The sequence below is a fragment of the Xyrauchen texanus genome, chromosome 41, assembly GCF_025860055.1.
Source record: "Xyrauchen texanus isolate HMW12.3.18 chromosome 41, RBS_HiC_50CHRs, whole genome shotgun sequence".
Taxonomy (NCBI): Eukaryota; Metazoa; Chordata; class Actinopteri; order Cypriniformes; family Catostomidae; genus Xyrauchen; species Xyrauchen texanus.
Genome location: NC_068316.1, coordinates 12,847,258 through 12,870,374, shown reverse-complemented (window position 1 = coordinate 12,870,374; position 23,117 = coordinate 12,847,258). Strand labels below are relative to the sequence as shown.

Here is a 23,117-nt window from a genome sequence, read left to right as displayed (position 1 = left end):
TTTTTAATCATTTAAAAAAAAAAAAAAAAAGAGTTATGATGTCAAATTAATAATACTTAAGATTCTGCACTCTTTCTACTTCACTAATCAAATAAGCAAATTTGTGACACTGACTGTACAAAAGGTCTGATTTCCATGCTTCCATTGAAGATGCTCTTAGGAACTTTTTAAAATCAGGCAAAATTAAAGCAAAATACTTAATAGGGATGTCATAAAATATCGACATATTGATTATATTGACAATTCACTGTCAGTTGCCTTCCATTCAATGTAGTCTGATTTGATAGCTTTGGGAGACCACAAGGGGGCAACATAACATTTGAAGCTGGTCACAGGTAGGACTGGCATAGATATCACACAAATATTACAAGCTGATTGCAGTCCAACAGTAATGTTTAATGTGTGTGTTCATGTATTCCATGTCTTCTATTTTGATAAGTTTAGTTTTTGTTTCCCTTGTCACGTGATTCCTGGTCCCTCTCGAGAGGTCTCTCCTATTGCGTAAGTAGCTTACGCTATGGGAAAACTCTGTTTCTCGAGAAATATTGAAGTCTTTATGTAAAACGCATTGCAGCTGCACAGCAGACAGCAATGAGCGAGGCAGCTCGGTCATTGGCTGTGCTGCGGCAACTTGCTCGAACCAATGACGGGGTGACTCTGAACGCGCAACCAATGAGCGCGCTTCGCGATCAGAGCCCGCCAAGATGGGCGTGGCTAAGGCTATATATTAGGCGCCCCATCATGAGAGTTCTTTAGATTTAATCTCCTTCAGCAAAGACCTTCTCTTCGCTGGATCCTCCGGATTATTGGAGTCTTTTCGCCCGCCGTCGACAAGCCTACAGCAGGACTGCTACGAGGACGCCGGCGCCTTCAGCCGCCTTCAAAGTCTTCTGCTACGCCATCCGGCGCGCATCACCTTGATATCCTTTTACTAAGCTACTTTGCAAGTGTTCGCCTCTGCGACGCTTTTTGTCATTTAGTAAAAGAGCAAATTCGAGGCGTTGTTTCAAATGCCTTCGACCTGCGCTCTGTGCAGAGGCCCTCTTCCTGACGGGGACCGCCACATTTTCTGCGCTCGCTGCCTGGGACCTGACCACGCAGAAGCTGCTCTCACTGAGGCGGATGCCCCGAATGTGACTCCCTGGGCCTCACCGAGCTGCGCACTCGCTTTGCCGCCTTCGCCGCAAATGAGCCTGCTACCACCGTGCTGCCATCCCCTCTGTTCGAGCCGCGCAAGAAAAAGAGCCACTCACGGAGGCCGCCAGAGCACGCGGACTTCAGTGACGTCACGCCGGGCCAGACCCGCGTGCTTCACCACCACCCGAGGAATCCCTGCCGCCAGTTCAATTCACGCAGGCAGACCAGCACCCCTCCGGAGCGGTGGGTCTCGTCTCCTTCGGCGCGTCAGGGGACGACGGTGAAAAGGATGACAGCCTTTCCATTGACACTGCATCCGACGACTGGCCGGGCTCAGCCTTCGACCCCGCGCCGTCGACATTAGCGGACACGAGAAGGGGCACCAGCATGGACTCAGAGATCGTCCGCATCCTGTCCAAAGCCGTGGAAGTCTTCGGGCTCGACTGGTCTTCTCCGGAAGAACCCACCCGCAGCCGGCTGGACGAGTGGTTCCTGCAAGGCATTACCTAGTCCCCTTACAGGCGGCTGGAAATGTCTGTACAGCAGTCAATGGGCCAGTCACAGAACTCGCTCATCTGCAATCAAACGCCGTTTTAACGGCAACACACAGAAATCACAAAAAGAGTCATTTTCTGCCTGTGTCACTAAGGGGTCACGTGTCCACACTAAAGTGCGCATTCCCACATATCAATACTGTCCAAACAGTGCCGAATACTTCCCCAGCTCAAGCTGGACGCCCCATAAATGTGGATCGTGTGCCTATTGTCATGTATGCACCACTAGACACAAGCACTGTTCCCACAGTTATAAACACGTCCCCAGTAAAAGCGGGAAATACTATAAAGGTAGCGGCGTGCCTGCTGTCATGCATGCACCCCTACACACAAACACTGTATGCATGCCCAAAACCCCCGCCATGAGCCGGAGGCTTTATGAAAATGGCGCTGGTGCCTACTACGGTATATGCACCCCCACCCATAAGCGCTGCCCATACAGTTTCAAACAGTTCTCTGGCTCATGCCGCGAGCATCACAGATGCGACGCGCGAGTCAAGAAACTCCCCGCTAAGAACGGGAAGCTTTATGAAAGTGGCGCGCGTGGCTATTACAATGTATGCACCCCCACCCGTAAACACTATCTATACAGTTTCAAACATTTCTCCAGCTCATGCTGCGAGCATTACGGAAATAGCGCGCGTGCCTGTAATTTCACACGCACCCCTGCACTCGGCACTCAACAAAGCTGCTCAGCGCGCTCCCGCGCCTCTGAGAGCTGTAAGCTCAGTGTTAGCACAAGGCAAATCGCCGGCAGGGCCCATACGTCACTGCGACACGCCCCCAGCCAGCATTCAGCCCATATCTGTGTGAGCAAAAGCCTGGGAAAAAATCCCCGACATGCCGAAATGGGTTTTGAACATAATAAAATGGCAATTTTCGCAGATTCAATTCGCTCGCAGACCACCCCGCTTTTCAGCGGTGGTCGAGACGAAAGTGAGGAAAGATGTTTCACATGTTCTACGCACCGAGGTGCTCAAACTGATAGAGAAGGGCGTTATAGAAACTGTTCCTCCCTCTATGAGCTAGGCGTGGTTTTTACAGCTGCTACTTTCGTCCCGAAAAGGACGGTGGCCTCCGCCCTATCCTAGATCTCAGACATCTGAACAAAGCTTTAATGATTCGCTCGTTCAGAATGTTAACGACCAAACATATCCTCGCGCAAGTTCAGCCCGGGATTGGTTTCTATCAGTGGATTTGAAAGACGCTTACTTTCACATTCGATAGCGCTCATCACAGGCCATTTCTGAGATTCGCTCGAGGGACAGTCATACCAGTACACAGTACTACCATTCGCCTATCATTGGCCCCCGCACATTCACGAAATGTATGGATCGCAGCACTTTCCCCTGAGACAGCGGGAGTGCGAATACTGAATTACCTCGACGATTGGCTAATCCTAGCACAATCAGAGAGTCAGTTAACGACGCACAGATCTTGGATTATCAGCCATCTAGAATGCCTGGGTCTGAGAATCAATTTTGCAAAGAGCGTGCTATCCCCCAGCCAGAATATCTCTTTTCTGGGAATAGTGCTAGACTCAGTGCAGATGACGGCGCTCTCATCAGAGCGCGCCGCTATTCGGCGCCTTGCAACATCATTCAGAGCGGCGCCTCGGCCAAACGATTTCAAAGGATGCTCGGTCTCATGGCCTCGGCATCAGCTGTACTCCAGCTAGGATTGTTGCACATGCGCCCTCTCCAACGCTGGCTCAAGAGCCGTGTCCCCACTCACGCGTGGCGCTCGGGCCACTTTTTAATCAGAGCCGAATCACGGCTGTATAAAAGCCCTGACGCCCTGAAAGGCCGCCGACTGGTATCAAACCGGCGTGAGTCTGGGCGTGAACACACGGAGAAAAATGATCACGACAGATGCCTCCAAAATAGGATGAGGGGCCCTTTACGAGGGCAGGCCTGTCTCCGGTTTTTGGTCAAACCCGAAAAGCTTCTACATATAAACTGTCTGGAAATGAAAGCGGTCGCCTTGGCTCTCAGAGCCCTGCTTCCGTACCTGAAAACGAACATGTCCTGGTCCGAACGGACAACATGACGGTAGTATCGTGATATAAATCGCCAGGGTGGACTCAGGTCGAGCTCCCTGCACTCTATGGCCAGGAGCTCATCTTATGGTCACAGCACAACCTGCGCCGCTGAGAGCAGCGCATGTGCCAGGCGCCCTGAACCAGGGAGCGGACATGCTGTCCAGAGACAAAGTTCTCCCAGGAGAATGGTCTCTCCACCCCTGACGGTTCTGTGGTTATGGCAAACCTTTGGCGAGGCAGAGGTTGACCTCTTCGCCTCAGGGAAAATGCGACTGCCCTCTTTTCTTCTCAAAGAGCACGGACGCTCGCCTCAAGTCTGGCCGAGCCGCCCCTTGAATGCTTTTCCCCCGATCGCGATGCTACCTAAGGTCATCAGTCGGATCAGGGAGGTGAAATGTGCAGTGCTCCTGGTAGCCCCACTCTGGAAGAACCAGACGTGGTTTCCAGAACTAATGCAGATGATGCAATCTGCCCCATGGCCGATTCCGTTGAGGCTGGACCTCCTCAGGCAGGCCAACGGGATGATTCTTCATCCTCGCCCGATCTGTGGGCCCTTCATGCATGGCCCCTCAACGGGTTCCAGAGAACCTCCTCAGCGGTGTGTTGAGAACCATCACTGAGGCGCAAGCACCTCTACGAGGCTTTATATGCCCAAAAGTGGAAAGTGTTCAGTGACTGGTGTGATACCAAGAGCTTGAACCCCAAATCGTGCGAGATACCAAGTGTACTCGCCTTTTGCAAGAGCTGCTGGAGGCGGGCCGCACACCCTCCACGCTCAAAGTCTATGTGGCTGCCATAGCAGCGTCACACAATCCTGATAAAGAACGCTCATTAGGAAAAACGACCTAATCATTAGTTTCCTAAGAGGCTTAGGAGGATGAACCCTCCTCGCCCCCTCCGTACCGATCTGGGACCTGGCCACGGTCCTGGACGCACTCAAGAGTGCCCCGCTCGAACCTCTCCGAACCGTGCACCTTAAACAGCTCTCGCTCAAAACTGCGCTCTTGCTGGCACTCGCCTCAGTCAAGAGAGTGGGCGACCTGCACGCGCTGTCATCAAGCGCTGCTTGCTTGGAATTTGGTCCTAACGACTGCAGAGTTGTCCTTAGGCCAAAGCACGGGTATATTCCTAAAGTGCTCTCCACACCCTTCAGAGTACAGGTGATATCTCTGGCAGCGCTATCATCTCCAGCAGACGAAAGCGACACTAATTTACTCAGCCCGGTCAGGGCGCTCAGAGTATACTTGGAACGTTCTGCCTCGTTCAGACAGACGGAACAATTATTCGTATGCTTTGGCGTCCGCACTAAAGCCTTCGACATTTATCAGGTTTTATAACCTACAGGTCCCCTCATTGCATTCCAACATTCTATCAGCCTGACTGTAGTATGGACTGGAGTATGTATATGCTGAGCATTATCTCCTCCCTTATAAGGTCCGTCTCTGACTGACTTAGAGGGTTTTTTATGCATATCAGTAAATAGAAAAATCAGTACATAAGATATGTGCTTGTGTTTTTACAATGAGCACCCCACCATGGGCTACCTTGGGGCAAAGGCGCTCTGTATTATCCCATTATATAGCTCGCCGTTGGCCGGCTCGTTGAATAATCACTTTGCTTTAAGGCTCAGGCATCTGCCTCTGGCTTTATAGAGCGAAGTCAGCACGCATGGCGTTTTGCATGGTGTTCCCATAGCGTAAGCTACTTACGCAATAGGAGAGACCTCTCGAGAGGGAACGACTCGGTTACTAACGTAATCTCGGTTCCCTGAGAGGAGGGAACGAATATTGCGTAAGCTGCCGTGCTTGTGCTTGGTCAGTCGCTTCAGTCGATTGAACCTAAAGAACTCTCATGACGGGGCGCCTAATATATAGCCTTAGCCACGCCCATCTTGGCGGGCTCTGAGCGCGCTCATTGGTTGCGCGTTCAGAGTCGCCCCGTCATTGGTTCGAGCAAGTTGTCGCAGCACAGCCAATGACCGAGCTGCCTCGCTCATTGCTGTCTGCTGTGCAGCTGCAATGCGTTTTACATAAAGACTTCAATATTTCTCGAGAAACGGAGTTTTCCCATAGCGTACGCTACTTACGCAATACTCGTTCCCTCCTCTCAGGGAACCGAGGTTACGTTAGTAACCGAGTCGTTTTCCCTTCATGTTCATGTGTCTTGTTTTCATTGGTTTATTGTTTAATTATCTTGTTTAGAGTTCTGTTTGTTCATAGGTTTGTTCTCCCATGTCCATGTTTTTATACCCTCATGTTTGCCATTGTCCATTGTAAAGTATTGAATGTGTCAAGTCAAGTCATGTTATGTTTAAGTCAAGCCCAGTCTAGTTTATATCATGCCTAGTTTATGTTTTCACGTTGGATTTACAGTTTTTGGTTTGCACTATTGTAAATAAAACTGCAATTGGGTTCTTAATTTCATCATCAGTGTCTTCGTATGCCAGTGCCAGCACAACGTTACAGAATACTTGACCAAATAATGAACCCAGCAGTTCGCCTCTGCGCCTATGTCAGGGGGACTATGTGGAGGACTTTTGCGATCTGGCCAGTCAGGTGGACTTTAATGAGGTTGCACTCAAGGACTGTTTCCGATTTGGACTTAATGAGCCAATCTCAATTTTGACGCCAGGCGGTAAGAATACCCTCACCCTCGCTCAATATATCGACCTCGCCCTGCAGATCATTGGTTCCACATTCACTGTGGGGGGAGGCAGGTCCATGACATGGCCACCACCAATCCAGAGGTCCACGACATGGCTGCTGCCAAGCCAGAGTTTCACACATGGCCGCCCAGCCAGAGTTCCACGTCATGGCCGCCAAGCCAGAGTTTCACACATGGCCGCCCAGCCAGAGTTTCCCGTCATGGCCGCCAAGCCAGAGTTTCACACATGGCCGCCCAGCCAGAGTTCCACGTCATGGCCGCCAAGCCAGAGTTTCACGTCATGGCCGCCAAGCCAGAGTTTCACACATGGCTGCCAAGCCAGAGTTTCACGTTATGGCCGCCAAGCCAGAGTTTCACACATGGCCACCAAGCCAGAGTTTCACGTCATGGCCGCCAAGCCAGAGGTCGTTGTCATGGCCGCCAAGCCAGAGTTCGTTGTCATGGTCACTGAGCTAGCATCATCTTTTGCTCCTGAGCCTGCTCCATGCCATGTTACATCAAGGCCCCAGTCTGTTCCATGCTATATCACAGCAATTCCTCAGCCTGCTATATGCCACATCACAGCAACACCTCAGCCTGCTCCATGCCACATCATAGCCATGCCTGAGCCTGCTCCACGCCATGTCATGGCCACATCTGAGCAGTTGGACCTGGAGATGGTTCCCACCCTTAGTTCTCCTGTGCAGGCAAGGGGAACTTTCTACCCTTGACCCTGCCTGGACCCTCCGAACCCTGGACTCCACCTTTGCCTGCCAGTCCCTTGACATTGCCTCAGCTCCGCGTTCCCTCGGCTCCACTGCTGTACTTCAGCCTGTCGGCTTTGCCTGGGTCCCTAGTCCCTCCGGGTCCTCCTTGGTCTGTCGGTCACCTGGCTCAGCCTTGGCTCTCCGATCCTCTGGCTGACCCTCGGCCCAATCTATCAGCTCCACCGGGGACCTCCTTCCCTACGGCTCCACCTTGGTCCTCAGTCCCACTGGCTCCGCCTTAGTCTTCTGATCCCCCAGCTCTGCCTTGCACCTCCGAGCCTTCAGCGCTGCCTTGGTCCTCCCTGCCATAGGCTCCACCCTGGCCCATCGAGTCTTTGCTACTCTCCGGGTATCCAGTTCTCCATGGCTCCGCCCATCGAGCCTCTCATGGCTCCGCATTCCATGGCTCCCCCCTTGAGCCTCTCATGGCTCCATCCCTCACGGGCTGCACCCTGGTCCCATGCCCCACGCCCTGTCTCGCCACGCCACGCCCCACGCCTCAATTCATTCAAGCTGTCAAACCACAAACGACATACTTGTAACTGAAAATACATTGTGTAGGCTCTATGAAAGATACATATACACAATATATCATGCATTAATGACTAAAGTAAATAATTAATGTCCTTTGATAAAGTTTTGGGTCGAATTTATTGGAAAACTCTTTTTTGACAGCCTCTGGAGAGGGTGAGCCTGTGGTGTGTACATTCCTGGGAAATATTTGTTAAGAATTTTAGAACGTGCCATGTCGTCCGCCAGATGTGTCCTGTGCGTGAACTGCTTTAATTAATCCTGCCGCTCACACTTTACCAAAGTTGTGTTGAGAAATTAGTTTGACAAGACAAAGACTATTGTGCAATGAGCAGCTCTATTTATATCTGAAATAATCCCGATAAACTGTATATTGATAAACAGCAGGAACATTTTACAAATATCTATACGTTAAACGGCTTCAATCCCAAGCCTATTTATTAATACATAATTTATTCCAAATAAGTAAAACATTTTCAATTGAACATTTCAATTATTATTCTGATAATATAATTTGTAAAAAAAAAATAATAATTATATATTTTTTAAGAATGCAAAATTGGAGCATTTCCTCTATTGGTCTGTATCTATTGTTTTTTGATTTAGGTAAAATCAGATTAATATATAATAAACCCCTGACCTGTCTTTCCAGCTCATCCTGAAGGTCTTTCCAACGTTGCTCCTTTTGCTGTCTATCCTCCTGCTCTCTCTGGCAGCGCTCCTCCTCCTGTCTCTGTCTTTTCTCCTCTGCCTGCCGAGCTGCTTGCTCCTGCCTCTGTCTTGCCTCCTCTTGCTGTCTCAGGAGCTCCTCAGCCTTGAGCCTGAGAGTCATAGAGAATATGATATATAATATGCGATGATACAGTATACTGTATAAACAAGAAAACACATCACTGTGACACATAGACCCTAGAGACACTCAACATCTCTACCTTTTCTCTTCTAGCCGTTGCTTTTCCTCCTGCTCCTTCTGTACTCTTGCAAGGCGTCGTCTCTCCGCCAGCAGCCTGGAGGCCTCCTCAGCATCAGTGGTACCCGCTTTCCCAGTGGGAGTCACGGGAGACTCTAATACACACAGATGGATTGAAGACAAGAGACACTTAGTACCTGTCACAGTTTATAGCACATATTTATCATATTTAAAGGTGCCCATCCACTGGACCCTTTTTTATCCCTTAATGCCATGGGAGCTGAGGAGACGTCAGGAGATTTAAAAGGCTAAATAAAAAAGGTGGAGAGTTGGGCGGCTCTTTTCAACTGTAAATTTATACCGAAAAAAGTTGCTCCTTGTGTTAAATTACTTAAAGTAATTAAACTAGAGTAGATTATTTTCACAGTTGTTGTAACTACGCCTGGTCATGGGACAATGCCCACATTCTCAGATGTAAGAATGTACAGTATTCATACATAAAGAAGGTACTTTTTTAATGGCCAAGAAGTACATTCTCCATCAAAAGCAGTACATACTCTGACAGTATGTGAATTTGGATACAGCCACAGTGTTTATAATTTTGGGGAAATCAACCTACAAATGGCTTCCTTACTTACTAATAATTTTCAGGATATGAAATTAATGAACACTGGGAAAAAATGTCACTGCTAGTGTCAAACATCCTCCAGAATTTAAGTAATTACATCAAAACAGTGACAGTAGAGAGTATTTTAATGTAGAATAGGGATCGGCCAATTAATTAAAATGTATACAGGATGTTTATTGTGCATTAATTACAGCTACTTTTGTATTTGATGTTTATTTGATATTAATTTAAAGGTAACAGCACAATTGTTTAATTAAATATATATTCCAAATATATTTTAAATTGAGAATGTTTGACATAAATGACAGCTCATAGAGTGCTTTTATTTGGTTTGAAAGAAATTATGTCCACATAGATGTAAAAAATGCCCCTGAAAATAAATTTCAGGGAGCAAATATTGCCCCTTAATCAAAAAGTTTATTTCTGACACTGGTTGCCATATTGAAAACTGGGATAGGAGGAAATATCTGATAAAAATGGACACATAGCAGCTTCAATGTTAAACATTTTCCTTTACCTAAATTGTGTCCAAATTCCTTGCTTGAGGATTTGGGGATTCTCTCTGCTCTAGAAGTCTTTCTCTCCAGAGTGGTGTTGCCTCTACTCTCCTCCCCTCCCCACCTCTTGCTCTCTGTGCTGGGCATTGAGGCTCTGTGCCTCACTGGGGAAGGAGGGTATTGCCCTTGGGAGGCTGGGGACCTTACAGGGCTCTTACAGGACCTTGATCTGAATTAAAAGTGTAGAAGTCAGTGGTATCAACCTAAAAAAGCTTAACTTTCTCAAAGGATGCATGATTTGATTCATTAGACAGAACCCCAGCAATTGTTTATTAGTTTGAAATTATACCTTTTAGGTGTGCTGGGGTTTTTGTGGGTGGATGGGCTTCGGGTGGGTGTTGTTGGAGACTCAAGTTTTTTCATAGATGGGTCGAGTAAGGTTTGGGCGATGCTCTTGTCTGATTTCTCAGCCTAAGTACCCAAAGCAGAGACCAGAATCAGTGTCATGATATGTTACTGTGTCATTCCTATGAGCTATAAATCCATCACTGCAACTGGACATGCACAGATCGGAGCTGTGTAGTTGCTAGGAGACCAGCTCCTCTGTGGGTTGTGTCCCACCATGCTATGCACCAAATATAAATGCATGAGCTATCTAAAAAAAATTGCTATTGACAACGTTGATCAAATCCATGCAGATCATACCTGAGGGGTTTTCGGGGTTGTGGCTGCTCCTCTGCAGTCATCCAGTGGTCCACAGAATGATGCGCTAATCTTTTTCCGATCAGCTCTACTGGGAGAAGCCCTGTATGGAGACCTATGAGGGCTGGAGGAGGCTATTCGGGAACAAAGACAAGACACTGAGGGGCCAGAGGTCACAGGAAGACAAAGGAATAAAAATGGCGGGGGAAAAAAATGGAACTCAATTAAATAGTGAAGCTTCATAAAAACACACTTGCCTCTCTCTGTCATATTGGGCAATGTAGCAGAGGAGGAGGACAGATGTCTGCTCAAAGAAGAGTCTGGGGACTCGGGCAGAATCATAAAATCTTGGACTGCAGTGAAATGTATTATAAGAGGATAAAGGGAGAAAAAGAAATACAGGATCAAGCAATCAGACAAGATTGTATTAATACTGATTCACCCACAGAGGCACAGTTCCCCCCAAAATGAAAATGATGTCATCATATATTCACACATGTTGTTCCAAACCTGTATGGCTTCCTTTTTCAGTGGAAAACAAAAGGAGATGTTAGGTAGAATGTTAGGGAATGTCAGAATCAGTCACCATTTAATCTCATTGAATGGAAAAAAAAGATGCAATGAAAGTGAATGGTGACTGAGGCTAACATTCTGCTTATTATCTCCACAGAAGACAGAAAGTTAAATGGGTTTGAAACAACATGAGAGTGAGTAAATGACACATGTTTGGGTGAACTATCCCTTTAATTTAGAAGGAAAAATGCTGTAGGCTTGTTGTTCTGATACAGTAATTAATGCTCACTTGGGTATTAATATTTGTAATGATCAAATACTTTTTTGGAGGGCTCTGAATTTATAAGGATTTGTACTATTTGTGTGTATGGAAGTAGGAGTGTAAATGGGGTTGTGTGTCTGCTGATACTGCTCGTGGGATTTGCAGGAGAGTTTGCTTAGCTGGGATAGGGCCTGCATATCAAATCAGCTAGCAGATGAGACACCTATGCATTCTATAGGGAGGTGTAATGCAGCTCAAGGCAGATCCTGATTACAGATCCTCCCCTGCACATCCGGACCCCTTACTAGTCAGGGGAGAATATAACAGACCCACTAGCTGATGCATGGAGACTCTATGTCCTGGGATGGGATCTAATGATGCATTCACATGCTATTGGAATTAGTATACTTTCCATATTATTGAAGTCATAATAACGAGTATGTCAAGTTCAAGTGCTTTGTTGTCAGAGAGAATAGGAAACATGGAGGACTTTATTGGAAGAGGAGGAATTTATGAAATTCTGGTCCCCAAATATGGCTCAGATCCCTCCTTCAATGTAAATATAATGCAAAAATCAAAAGTCCTTTAATAAGTCAATAACTGCACATTGCACTTAAGTTAAATTCAGAGGTTTAAAATCCCTAACCCTAAGTATGAGCAACAGCAATAGAGATTTTTTCCTTAACAAGAACAATTAAGAATAAAACTAACCATAGAAAGAAAAATAAAGGGGCTGAGGTAAGAGGTAAGATGTTAGAGATGTAAGAGGGGTAAATTCACAGTACACCTCAAATCCAATGCAAAAGGACTATGTAAAATCTCATGCACATACAAACATCACAACCACAACGTCACAATCACTATGACTTATTCTTTAGGGAAGTGAAGGGGTTGACACATAAAGCAGCAGGAAGTCAGTACCGTTCCTGGAATTGCTGGCAGTAGGGTAAGCAGCAGATTCATTGGCTAAGGAGGCAGATGCAGGAGAAGTGGGTGGGGCAATCTTAGGGTCACCTGTGCGGCAGGTGATGCATAGCAGAGAAATGACAGGTGTGTGAGATTGGCACAGAGTATTTCACAAGATCACAGTGAACATTACTCAGTATTCTACTAAATATAAAAGTCACTTCAGAACATAGTGCCCCTGTGAAATACTGATATACTTTGTCAGCAGTTTTCCACTGATTGGGAGCTGCATTATTTCCAGCAGGGATTTAAAAAAATGAGTGCAATTTTGCTATATAAAGCAGGATGGTAATATGAACCACTGAAAGATTAAATAACCCAGAGCACAGCATGCAGCCGATGATCCTGATCATATTAGTATATTAGAGAACCAGTGCAGAAAATGCAGTGCTGGTCCTAGGCTTTTGGGGGCCCTAAGCAAAACGTTATGTGGGAGCCCATGTCAGTGTGCCATCCGCACACCTCTTCAGCCTTTCTCGCAGAGCATTTTCAAAATAAAACAGCATACAGTGAGTTGAAATTAAGGTATCATTGGTATTTACAATAACAATAAGCCAAAGGTATCTAAAGGTGCCATATTTCAATAAATAATATTAAAGGGAACATAAGGCCAGCCTGGAGGGTACGTTTAATAAGCTTTTATAATCTATAAACTTTAAGAACTAAAACATAAAACAGATCAAACATAATAAAACAATGAACAAGAGTAAATGAATACAGGCTGAATGACAGATAGCAAAATACAAAATGGCAGTAATACAAAAGAACAATTAAATTAATAAATTACATTTTGATTGAGAGCTTAAAGGGATATTTCACCTCCCCAAAAAAACATTTTCATCATTTACTCACCCTCATGCCATCCCAGATGTGTATGACTTTCTCTCTACAGCAGAGCACAAACACATTTTTTTTAAGAATATTTCAGCTCTGTAGGTCCATACAATCCAAGTGAATGGTGACCAGAACTTTGAAGCCCAAAAAAACCACATAAAGGCAGTATAAAAGTAATCCATACAACCCCAGTGGTTTAATATATGACTTCTGAAGCATTAAAATCAGTTTGGGTAAAAAACTCTCTGTTTCAGAAATATGAACCTGTTCCTCACCCACACCTATCAGATGTAACCACTGGAGTCATATGTATTGCTTTTATACTGCCTTTATGTGATTTTTGGTCCTTCAAAGTTCTGGCTACATTTACTTGCAATGTATGGTCCTATAGAGCTGAGATATTTTTCTAAAAATCATCTTTTGAGTAGAAGAAAGAAAGTCATACACATCTGGGATGGCATGAGAGTAATTGATGAGAGGATTAACATTTTTGGGTGGACTATCCCTTTAATGCTCACTGAAATGCTCTAGCACCACCTAGCATTCTGTAAAATATGAGAGTGTTTTATGGCCAAATGCTTTTCCGATGGCATACTTTAATATCAAAGCTGGACACCTGGGGCCTCATGTATAAAAAAACTCTGCTTAGATTTCTTCCTAAAAGTGTGCATAAGCACAAAAGTCTTTGCACACACAAAGCAATGCAGATTTATAAAACTGTATAAATAAATCCCAGCTAGCTGAAGATTGTGCATACAGTACATTCCTGATTCATTCCCCACCCCGTCTCCTCCCCAAAATAACCATATATGTTGTGTACAACACCTGTTTTTACTATGCATATCCTCATCCGCATACAATTACCATATGTATTTCACCATTCAGACACATGATTACTGTGTTCAACGGTACGAGAAACTGCATTATAAGAGATAAGACTGTAAATGTCACATGTGCCCAAAGGTGAGATGCTGCACCATGAAGAAGCATTATTTATTAAGATTTGAACTAGTTTGAATCTTGAATATCCCTTGGCAAAATGTTTTTTTAAGTAATTTTGCTTCTCAGAAATTTTTAAAACCATTTTAAGAGTGTTTTTATTGAGAAGTTAAATAGTACTGAAAACAAAACAAAAATTATTCAAATCCTTTATGCAGCATTGTCTGATATCATCAGATTACTACAACTGTATATTTCACTAGTATTTTATATTTTAAAAAAAAACAGCTGAACGAAAAATATTCGGGGGTTTTATTCAACCCAGTCTCATGAAAATTTGTATATATTTTACGAGTTGGCTATTTCGTACAATTTGTTCATATAAATTTGTATGATTTCATCACGTGCAAATGCTCGGATGTGTAATATGGATGTAAGCCCGAGTTTGTGCACGAGGCATTAAGGACACGCTTACCCAAACCCCTTATGTAAACCTAACTGATCAGCAGAGAGTGTAAACATGATGTTATGTGAAGCAAGAAACTGTCGCATATTAGATGGAAATTATGTCCAGCGACTTCATTGGCCGTAGTGAAAGTCATATGAATTTATACGAGTGCAGTCGTACAATATCATAAGAATTAGCCAAATTTAGAAAAGTCGTATAAATCCTTACGATTTCGCCATGAGAGTGTGTAGGTTTTATTGCGGGTTGGGATGAAGTGGAGAAGGCAGCACATTTGATGTGCATTTTATGTGCATTGCTGTACCTGTTTGCATCTTTACAATACTGTTTCTGATGAGACATGTCTCTCCAATGGTCCATTTGACTACTGAATGTGGCCAGCAGTCTTATAGCTACTATCCCTTTTACCGGGCCATTTCACGTCAGTTTCAAGAGCTTAAATACATACTTTTTTATTCTAAATGTGAATTAAATGAAAATCAGAGTTTATAATCAGTCTGTACAGTTCATTATTTGTACAGCTGGATTCACCAATTCACACACACCAGTAAAAGAGTGCCTACGCAGACTCAAGAGTGTCCGGACGTTGCAAACATATTTAGGGCAAGTTTATTTTTTTATAAATCACGATATGTTAGTGGGAAATTGCTTGCACACATTTCAATGCTCGTTTTGTGTGTGCGCAACATTTAGACATCAGGCCCCTGGAGTATGAGCTTTGCAATAAGAATTTAAAGATTAACTAAGAATTTTAAATATGATTAATAAGTATTTATTATTTGTATATCACTTTTCACAATACAAATCATTTCAAAGCAGCCTTACAGAAAATTATGCTATAATATCTGTAATGTCTTAAAGTACTCATTGAGCAGTTTCATTGAAAAAACGAAATAAAACAAAATTGAAAATCATGCCTTAAAAATAGTACATACCTTCATGCTCTCGCATTTTTCTCTGCTCCTGATGGAAGGGTAGCTTTGCTTCAAATCTATAGCCATGTCTACTTCTACATTACGTGTCATTACCTGGGCTACTTTATACATCTTTGATAATATGGGGGCCCCCTGGCGGATCAGGGTACCTACGCAACTTGAGTAGTTTGTGTATAGGGAGGACTGGCACTGGCCTAATCTGAGACTCAATATTAAACCCTAAGCCACAAGGCAAAACAGGCATTATATGCTTTTCTATAACATTAGATATATTATCAATCGGCTCTGATAAATGTCTTAGGGCTACCTCTCTGCTCTTGGACTCTGTAAATAATTGATCTAGTTATGAATGCATCACAGAATCTGGTCTCGAAAGCAGGAATTTCTTCTTCTCAAATACAGTCAATTTATCCAACGCCCATGTCTACTGCTTAGGAGGAGAGATATAGAATTGTATCATTGAAATATTCTGAGAAATTGATTGTTTTTGAGTACGAATCTGGCAGTAACAGAACCCATAGCCCCGAGATACGCAGTATAATATGCTCTGTGTAGGCAAAGTGACAGCACAGTTTATGGTGTTCGTTCTCCAGTTAAAAAAAAAGTCTAAATTGCCCAGCAGAGCAATTGCAAGGGATTTATGGTGCTTCTGGGTCTCTGATACTGATCAGATGCTGTCAGCGCTAACCTTGAGACTCAGCCTCCCTGCAGCTGGGGCGACTCCTTCATATGCTCACTCAAGCCAGCCAGATATCAGCAATAGTGCGACGCCTCCATGACACTGCAGCTGCCTCATAATACAGCAGCATCTAATAGAGCCTCATCCCAGTCTACAGCCACCCCTGTATACAGTATGCCAAAATACCACTCCTTTTTACAGGGAAAGTTCACCAAAAATTCAAATTTAATTTACTCACTCTCATCTTGTTCCAAACCTGTATGATTTTCTGATGACTGAGGCTAACATCCAGCCTAACATGTCCTTTTGTGTTCTGCAGAATACAGAATGTCGTACAGGTTTAGAACAGCATGAGGATGTGAAAACAAATGTTCATTTTTGGCTGGACTACCCCTTTAAAACAAAAAGGCTGCAGTGCAGTTTCCACACCCTGTTTTTCTATCTCTTAATCTCTTCTTCCCACAGCCCTGAGAGTTCACACAAGGGACCCTCCACGCCCTCCCAGACGCACTCACCCTCGCAGTCTCCAGGAGGTCCGCCCCAGGTCCAGCGTTTGGGCCTCTGGTCCACCAGCAGGTTGCGTTCCATGGAGCGTAGCATCAAGGCCTCCAACCGCTCCTGTTCGTTGCGTTCCAAAACATGAAAGAAAAGAGACTCTCTGACTGAGCTGTCGCTACGGCACCGTTCTGATGGAGATGAGGCTGGCTGCTCCATGGCTACCACCTCTCCAATCCGTCTCTGATTCCCTTTCTCCCTGTCTTCCTCCCTGAATGCACGCAAACAAAATGTTGAGGGCCTTGCCTTCCGTGTCTGCCTCTCTTGGTCTCAACCACCCTTGCAATCAGTGACTCTTCCTATCTCTCTCTCTCTCTCTCTCTCTCTCTCTCTCTATTTCACTCTCTCCCAGGTGACTGTTTCTAAGAGATTGTATTGCCACACGGAAGAGAGAGCAGCCACACTTAACTCCACCCACACCCTCCCCCCTTAGCAGCTGACACAAATGGGTGAGCACACACAGAGTGAGTATTATAATGACACATGTTGCAGTAAAATCAGGAAGCCGCTCTATATTTCTCTGAATTTCTTTCATCTCCTCACTCTCTCTAGCCACCCCACCCCATTTTCTACCCAATTTCTCCCTCTTTCAGCTCCTTCTCTAGCCATTATAGCTCTGTTTCTCACTCTGATTTTTCTTGATTGATTTTTTATGAATTGACTTAACCTGTTAATTCCCAGAGCATTGGTGTTTACACATGAAACTTACACAGCACAGCTTGCCAGTATGCACAAATGAAGAGTGTAAAAAACACAAAATACCACAAAACAACACAAGAAATAAAAGCAGAACAGTGAACCGCCCTCTTTTTCACCCTTCTTGATTCCAGAAGTATTTTCAAAATAATTTTTTCCATAGGGATTTCATAAAAGAGTTCTAAGCCATGAACCAAACCAAAAAGCTCAGAGGTGAATCACAACATTGCAAAATCGGACGAAATGACAAAGGTACAAGACTATGTACTTAACATCTTTCACATGGGAATGAACTGCAATCCCATGAAGCACTGCGAATGGCGCATTCAAAATAAAAAAATATAGAAAAATATACAAATGTTGATTTTAAGTATAAAAAAAACAGATATATTTTATATTTTGCAAAATATATCAAAATAAGTAGTTATGGGAGATTCGATTAAGTCATTCACATTGTGTCATGGAAGTGGACAGTTGCTGTGGAGCTATTTTGGCGAGATTTATTTGCTGCGATTCACTGATTTGTGGAACTTTCACTGCAGGATCATATGTAGTGTAGTTATTCACCACAAATTCTGATATTAAACGCGAAGGAGCATATATCGTCGATTAACAACCTCGGAGCTCAAGGCTCCAATGGAAAAATAAATGGGATTTTTACTTCTGGAAACAGACTGTTGGGCACTATTACACAGCTCTCTGCAATACTTGATTCTGACTGGCCAATCATTCCACTCTACAGTGTACAATGACCACTAAATTCTAAAAGATCACTGTCCAAGGTAAAGATTTGCTACATAGCTGTGCTAGTTTCATGTCTCTCGTATCACTCGGTGGTCTCTTTTTCTCGCATAATAAAGTAATTTCAATTTGAGTATTATTTGGTAAGTAGCCATGTAATAAGCATGATAATATAAAATTAGCCAGTCATTATTGCAAAGTTAATCCCTTTACATGATGATATATGACCCCTCTTGTATCCCTTCTTAAATCCTTTTCCAATATCTCATAATTAAGATCTAATTAAGGTCTAAGAATCTAATGAAGAAGACTTCCAAAAAACAAAAACAAAAAGTGAAAAAAGGGTGATGAATAGTTTCATAGCTGTGAGAGTATGATTCATTATAAAACTTGGTGGCTCCCATTGCATATTGTCTGCAGGTGGATGAAAGGAGGGCAGGCTACCAATACAGATTTGACAGCACTGCAGATGCAGAGGAGGTAGAATTAAATTAAAACCAAACCCTTGCCAAGAACAGAGTCATCTGAGGTAAGGCTAGACATGAAGACAGAAAACTATGGTGGTGGTGGCGCAGTGGCTAAAGCAAAGGGCTGTTAATCAGAAGGTCATTGGTTCGAACCCCACGACCACCTCCATTGTGCCCTTGAGCAAGGCACTTAACTCCAGGTTGCTCTGGGGATTGTCCCTGTAATAATTGCACTGTAATTGGCTTTGGATAAAAGCGTCTGCCAAATGCATAAATGTAAATGTTGTTAATTTCGGTACCATATTAAAGTATGCTGCCATTAGCAAAATGTAATGTAATGTGAGAGATTTTAGATGAAATCAAAGACCATTTGAAAATAATAAAAAAGCCTCTATATGGCCAAGTGTGATCATTAAACAGTAGAAGGATGTCATTTAATGAAATAATATACAGTCACATGTGCTGCATGCCACAGTATGAATAAGAGGTGCCTTTCTGCCCTGTCATCTCCTTCACAAACACAAACACACATACACACACACAGGCAAGCACACGAACACAAACGCAACACACACTACTAATGCTTGATTTTCATGCAGTGTGTCCAATGGTATCCATCTGCAGAGCCACAGATCAGTGTGTTGAGTGTATAAACAGCTGTGAACTCTCAAACTATCTCTTTCTCCATTGCATCTTGGAGATTTCAGCTCACGAGTCACGTGAAGCTTGACGAACCCTTCACAAACAGGAACCCTTCACAAAATAAAAGTCCCACTGAAATGGGAGCTCTATTCAATTGGATGAATATTCAGCTGTGAACTCTCAAACTATCTCTTTCTCCATTGCATCTTGGAGATTTAAGCTTACGAGTCACGTGAAGCTTGACGAACCCTTCACAAACAGGAACCCTTCACAAAATAAAAGTCCCAATGAAATGGGAGCTCTATTCAACTGGATGCGTGAAATTTAAAACATTACGACAGAAATATATATACTGTATAACACTGTATAAAAGTTTAATATTCAAAGCAGTCACAATAATACTCATAATATGAAATGGCTATATTATTATTATTACATGTACACAATATCACATAAGCAAGTGTACTGAACATCAGCATGTTGTGATTCAGCCATGGCAGCCTTTTGCCTCAGGTAATCAGATTGTTTTCATTTAATATTTTCATTAATACTGTAAAGCTCTGTTGCATACTATGGCAACTCAAAAACAAAGACAATGTTAAGCTTCATAAGCTTCACATGACACTTTAAGAAACAGCAGTACCACACCCAGTTTCTCTCTTCTAGTAGGCATTGTTGTGACACGATACAGTATTTTGCATATGTGATCCTTTTTAACTTCTTTATACACCCTTGCAATGACACCACATTTGCCAAAGGTTATTTGATTTGTACATGTCACTCAAGAATGGATATCGGGGACAGTGAGGTCATTCAAACATCCCAGAGAGTCACCAGTCATTACAGCATGTGGCTAGTTTTCAATCAATAAACACTAAAACTTCTCTCTCCTACTAGGACAAAGCTCAATGTCACAAAAAGTTGGAACTTTGGAATATTCCAGATGAGTGATGACATGTTTTAAATAATAAAATAACAAAAACTAAAGCTTTTATTTATGTATTTATCTATCTATCTATCTATCTATCTATCTATCTATCTATCTATCTATCTATCTATCTATCTATCTATCTATCTATCTATCTATCTATCTATCTATCTATCTATCTATCCATCCATCCATCCATCCATCCATCCAGCCATCCATCCATCCATCCATCTCTCTATATATATCTATAAACACTATATCTGATTGTGTGGAAATGGCAAAGTAAAAATGTCAACATGTATGTGCCACCAAGTTTAATTTCAGCAACACTATTAGGACATCTTGAGCTAACATAAATATCTACTTCCCTCCTGGTGTTCAGTCTCTGCAAAATCCAAACATTAATTTTTGCTAAGGCCTGTTTATTAGCCACCTACAATGCAGCCCATGGTTACATCCCCATTATCTACCCATAATCACATACTGTATCTACTGAATTAGCTTTTCCATATAACCATATGTCAGACCCTCAATAGTGGGAAGTCTTCCAATACCTAACAAGCTACATTTTGTCCTAGACTTAAGACGGATCTTTTTAAAATGTATCTTGATAAAACAAATTGTAAAATATTCTCTAACCACTGGTCACATCTACTAACCAAACTCAATATAATTCCTCCCATATCATCTTGGTCTCATCTTAGCACTTGATTTGGATATTTTGCCTCCATGTAGTAATCTTGTCACAAGGTAATATACACACTGGACAGGCTCTTGGAAATAATGTACATCATGTAAATAGAAAGGGCTTAAAGTCAACATGAAACAGCATTTGTAACCCATTTTACTTCCATAATGTGTTATGAACAGAAAGAAAAAAAGACGACTTCATATTATCCACCAGAATGAAATGATAACTCCGGGTTCAATGCTCAATCAACAGCATTTGTGGCATAATGTTGAAAACCACACAAAATTATTAGGATTCTTATCTGTCTTTTTCTTTAAAAAATGGAAGTGAATGGGGCCAATTTTTAGAGGGTTTAAAGGCAGAAATTTGAAGCCTATAATTTTATAAGAGCACACATTAATTCTTCTGTTAAAACTCTTTGAGCTCTAAAGTTGTTAAAATCTTTAAAATTACATCGTCATGGCAAGGAAGTTGTAAAATTGGCTGCAACTTTACACAGAAACAGTTTTATCACACTAAAATCATGTTTACACACATATTGTTTACGTCTTGTGGCTATTCTTTTGAAACAGTGAGTATTATCACGTTTACAGATTGGCCCCATTCACTTCCATTGTAAGTGCCTCACTGTAACCAAGACTTTTGCTTTTTTTAAAGAAAGGAAGGGCTAAGTCAAAAAAATGTTTTGTAGAGATCAATATTGTGGCACAAATGCTGTGTACTGAATTGTATTGAACATATTCCTTTTAGAAAATAAATAGGGTTAATTAGACTGCATGTTGACTTTAAAATATCTAAATAAACAAACACTTCTAACTTGTACCATTGAGTGGATACCCTAAAGAAAGTAAAGATTAGCCTTGACCCCTGACCTTTTCCACCTCCATACGCTGCCTCCTTTTCTGCTCCACAGCTGAACGACGGATCATTTCCTTCTGGCGCTGCTCCTCTATACGCCTCCCTCGTTCCTCCTGTGAGCGTTCGTATTGCTGCTGTGCACGCTGTTCCTTCTCCCAAAAAGATCGCTCCCGCACAGCTAGAGAGAGTGGGGGGTGGATATGAATAACTCTATAGATTGCCCTGATTCAGAAAAGGCCAAGCCACTCCCTACCTGTTGACAATACCGGTTTGTTTGTGCTAAGCAATTAGAATTATCTTCAGAAGTCTTGCTGCTCAAGAGCCATTGATTCAGTGATGAATTGGCCAATAGTCTATTGCCCTGGAATAACCCTCTCCTTTAACTCATCCACCATAGTGTCAGGGATAACAGGAATCAATTTAGGAATTAACCATAGCTTTAATTCAAGCAAAAAACTGTTAATGATTCTGCAAGGTAGTCTATATCTAATTTTTTGCTATTTCTATCTGATTTTGGGCTACTTATGCTTTAAGTTTTAGTAGGGCACTGTTTTGTTTATATTGCACTGGCCGATATGACAGTCTCCTTGAACTAATACTGACACCTAGTGCTGTGGATGCAGTATAACTCAAAAGCAAAAGTTTCCCATTACACATGCCAGTTTAAAAATGAGCTCTTCGCAGTCAGCCATGACTTATTTATTCTCTGAGTAAAAGTGTCATGTTAGGAAAATAAAATGAACAGTATTCAGCTCATCATGTGATCTCAACATGAGGTAGCCTAACTTTATTTTATAGAAAACAGGTTTTATTAGGCCACTGATATGACTGGATTCTTCATCTCATGTGAGTCTACATGATTTTTTAAATATATAAAAATTCTAATAATTTCTTTTGTGGTCTGACTTTATTAATGAGGAACAAATACTGAGTGCACGTTTAACCGATGCAAAATTAAAGCTTACCTTGGCTCCTGTCTTTCTCCTCTCTCTTTTCTTTGGCTAGTCGAATTCTGTCCTTTTTTGAACTGACATCTTTGCACAAGAAAAGAAAATTAGAAGTTAGTTAAAGTTACATTAATAAGCAGGGAACACACAAGAGTATGGCCAATCAACTCACAACCCAAGGATGTAACTAAACATTCAAGATTGAGCAGGACCAAATGTAAAAATGTAGGAATCATTTTTACATTTTTATGGATTCCTACATAAAAATGTAGGAATCAATATGGGTTTTCTTTGAAAAACCCATATTGATTAACCAATATTCGGAATATTGGATATATGGTGGTGCAGCCCTGTCGCACGCATTACAAACACAGGCTGGGATGAAATCATTTGTTTTAAGGATGTAATGGTGTGCAAATAAATGCAAAATCAAAATGCTTGATGGGAAGCACAATAGCAGAAGTAATTTACCACGACTCACACTGTAGCCTGTGCCACAGACTGTCAGGTCTCTTCAAAGCTACATTGAAGCACATTTAACATGCTTTTGCTTCATCTTTTAAAGAAAACACAATAATATTTATACCA

At 42.8% G+C, this 23,117-nt stretch overlaps 1 protein-coding gene across 2 annotated transcripts in view; it reads right to left on the bottom strand.

Moving 5' to 3' along the window:
• The window catches only part of LOC127634019 (MAP7 domain-containing protein 2-like), a 31,270-nt gene that overhangs the window by 4,949 nt on the left and 3,204 nt on the right, over positions 1 to 23,117 (bottom strand). The window contains exons 2-11 of one of the 2 annotated variants that reach the window (XM_052113411.1): positions 22,548 to 22,616; positions 21,597 to 21,760; positions 16,520 to 16,622; positions 12,107 to 12,199; positions 10,668 to 10,763; positions 10,414 to 10,544; positions 10,058 to 10,179; positions 9,729 to 9,937; positions 8,606 to 8,738; positions 8,314 to 8,494 (exon numbers count right to left, since the gene is read on the bottom strand). In XM_052113411.1, coding sequence (XP_051969371.1) covers positions 8,314 to 8,494; positions 8,606 to 8,738; positions 9,729 to 9,937; positions 10,058 to 10,179; positions 10,414 to 10,544; positions 10,668 to 10,763; positions 12,107 to 12,199; positions 16,520 to 16,622; positions 21,597 to 21,760; positions 22,548 to 22,616 — 1,301 coding nt within the window. The remainder of the gene's footprint in view (positions 1 to 8,313; positions 8,495 to 8,605; positions 8,739 to 9,728; positions 9,938 to 10,057; positions 10,180 to 10,413; positions 10,545 to 10,667; positions 10,764 to 12,106; positions 12,200 to 16,519; positions 16,623 to 21,596; positions 21,761 to 22,547; positions 22,617 to 23,117) is intronic. The other variant, XM_052113412.1, reaches the window with a different exon arrangement.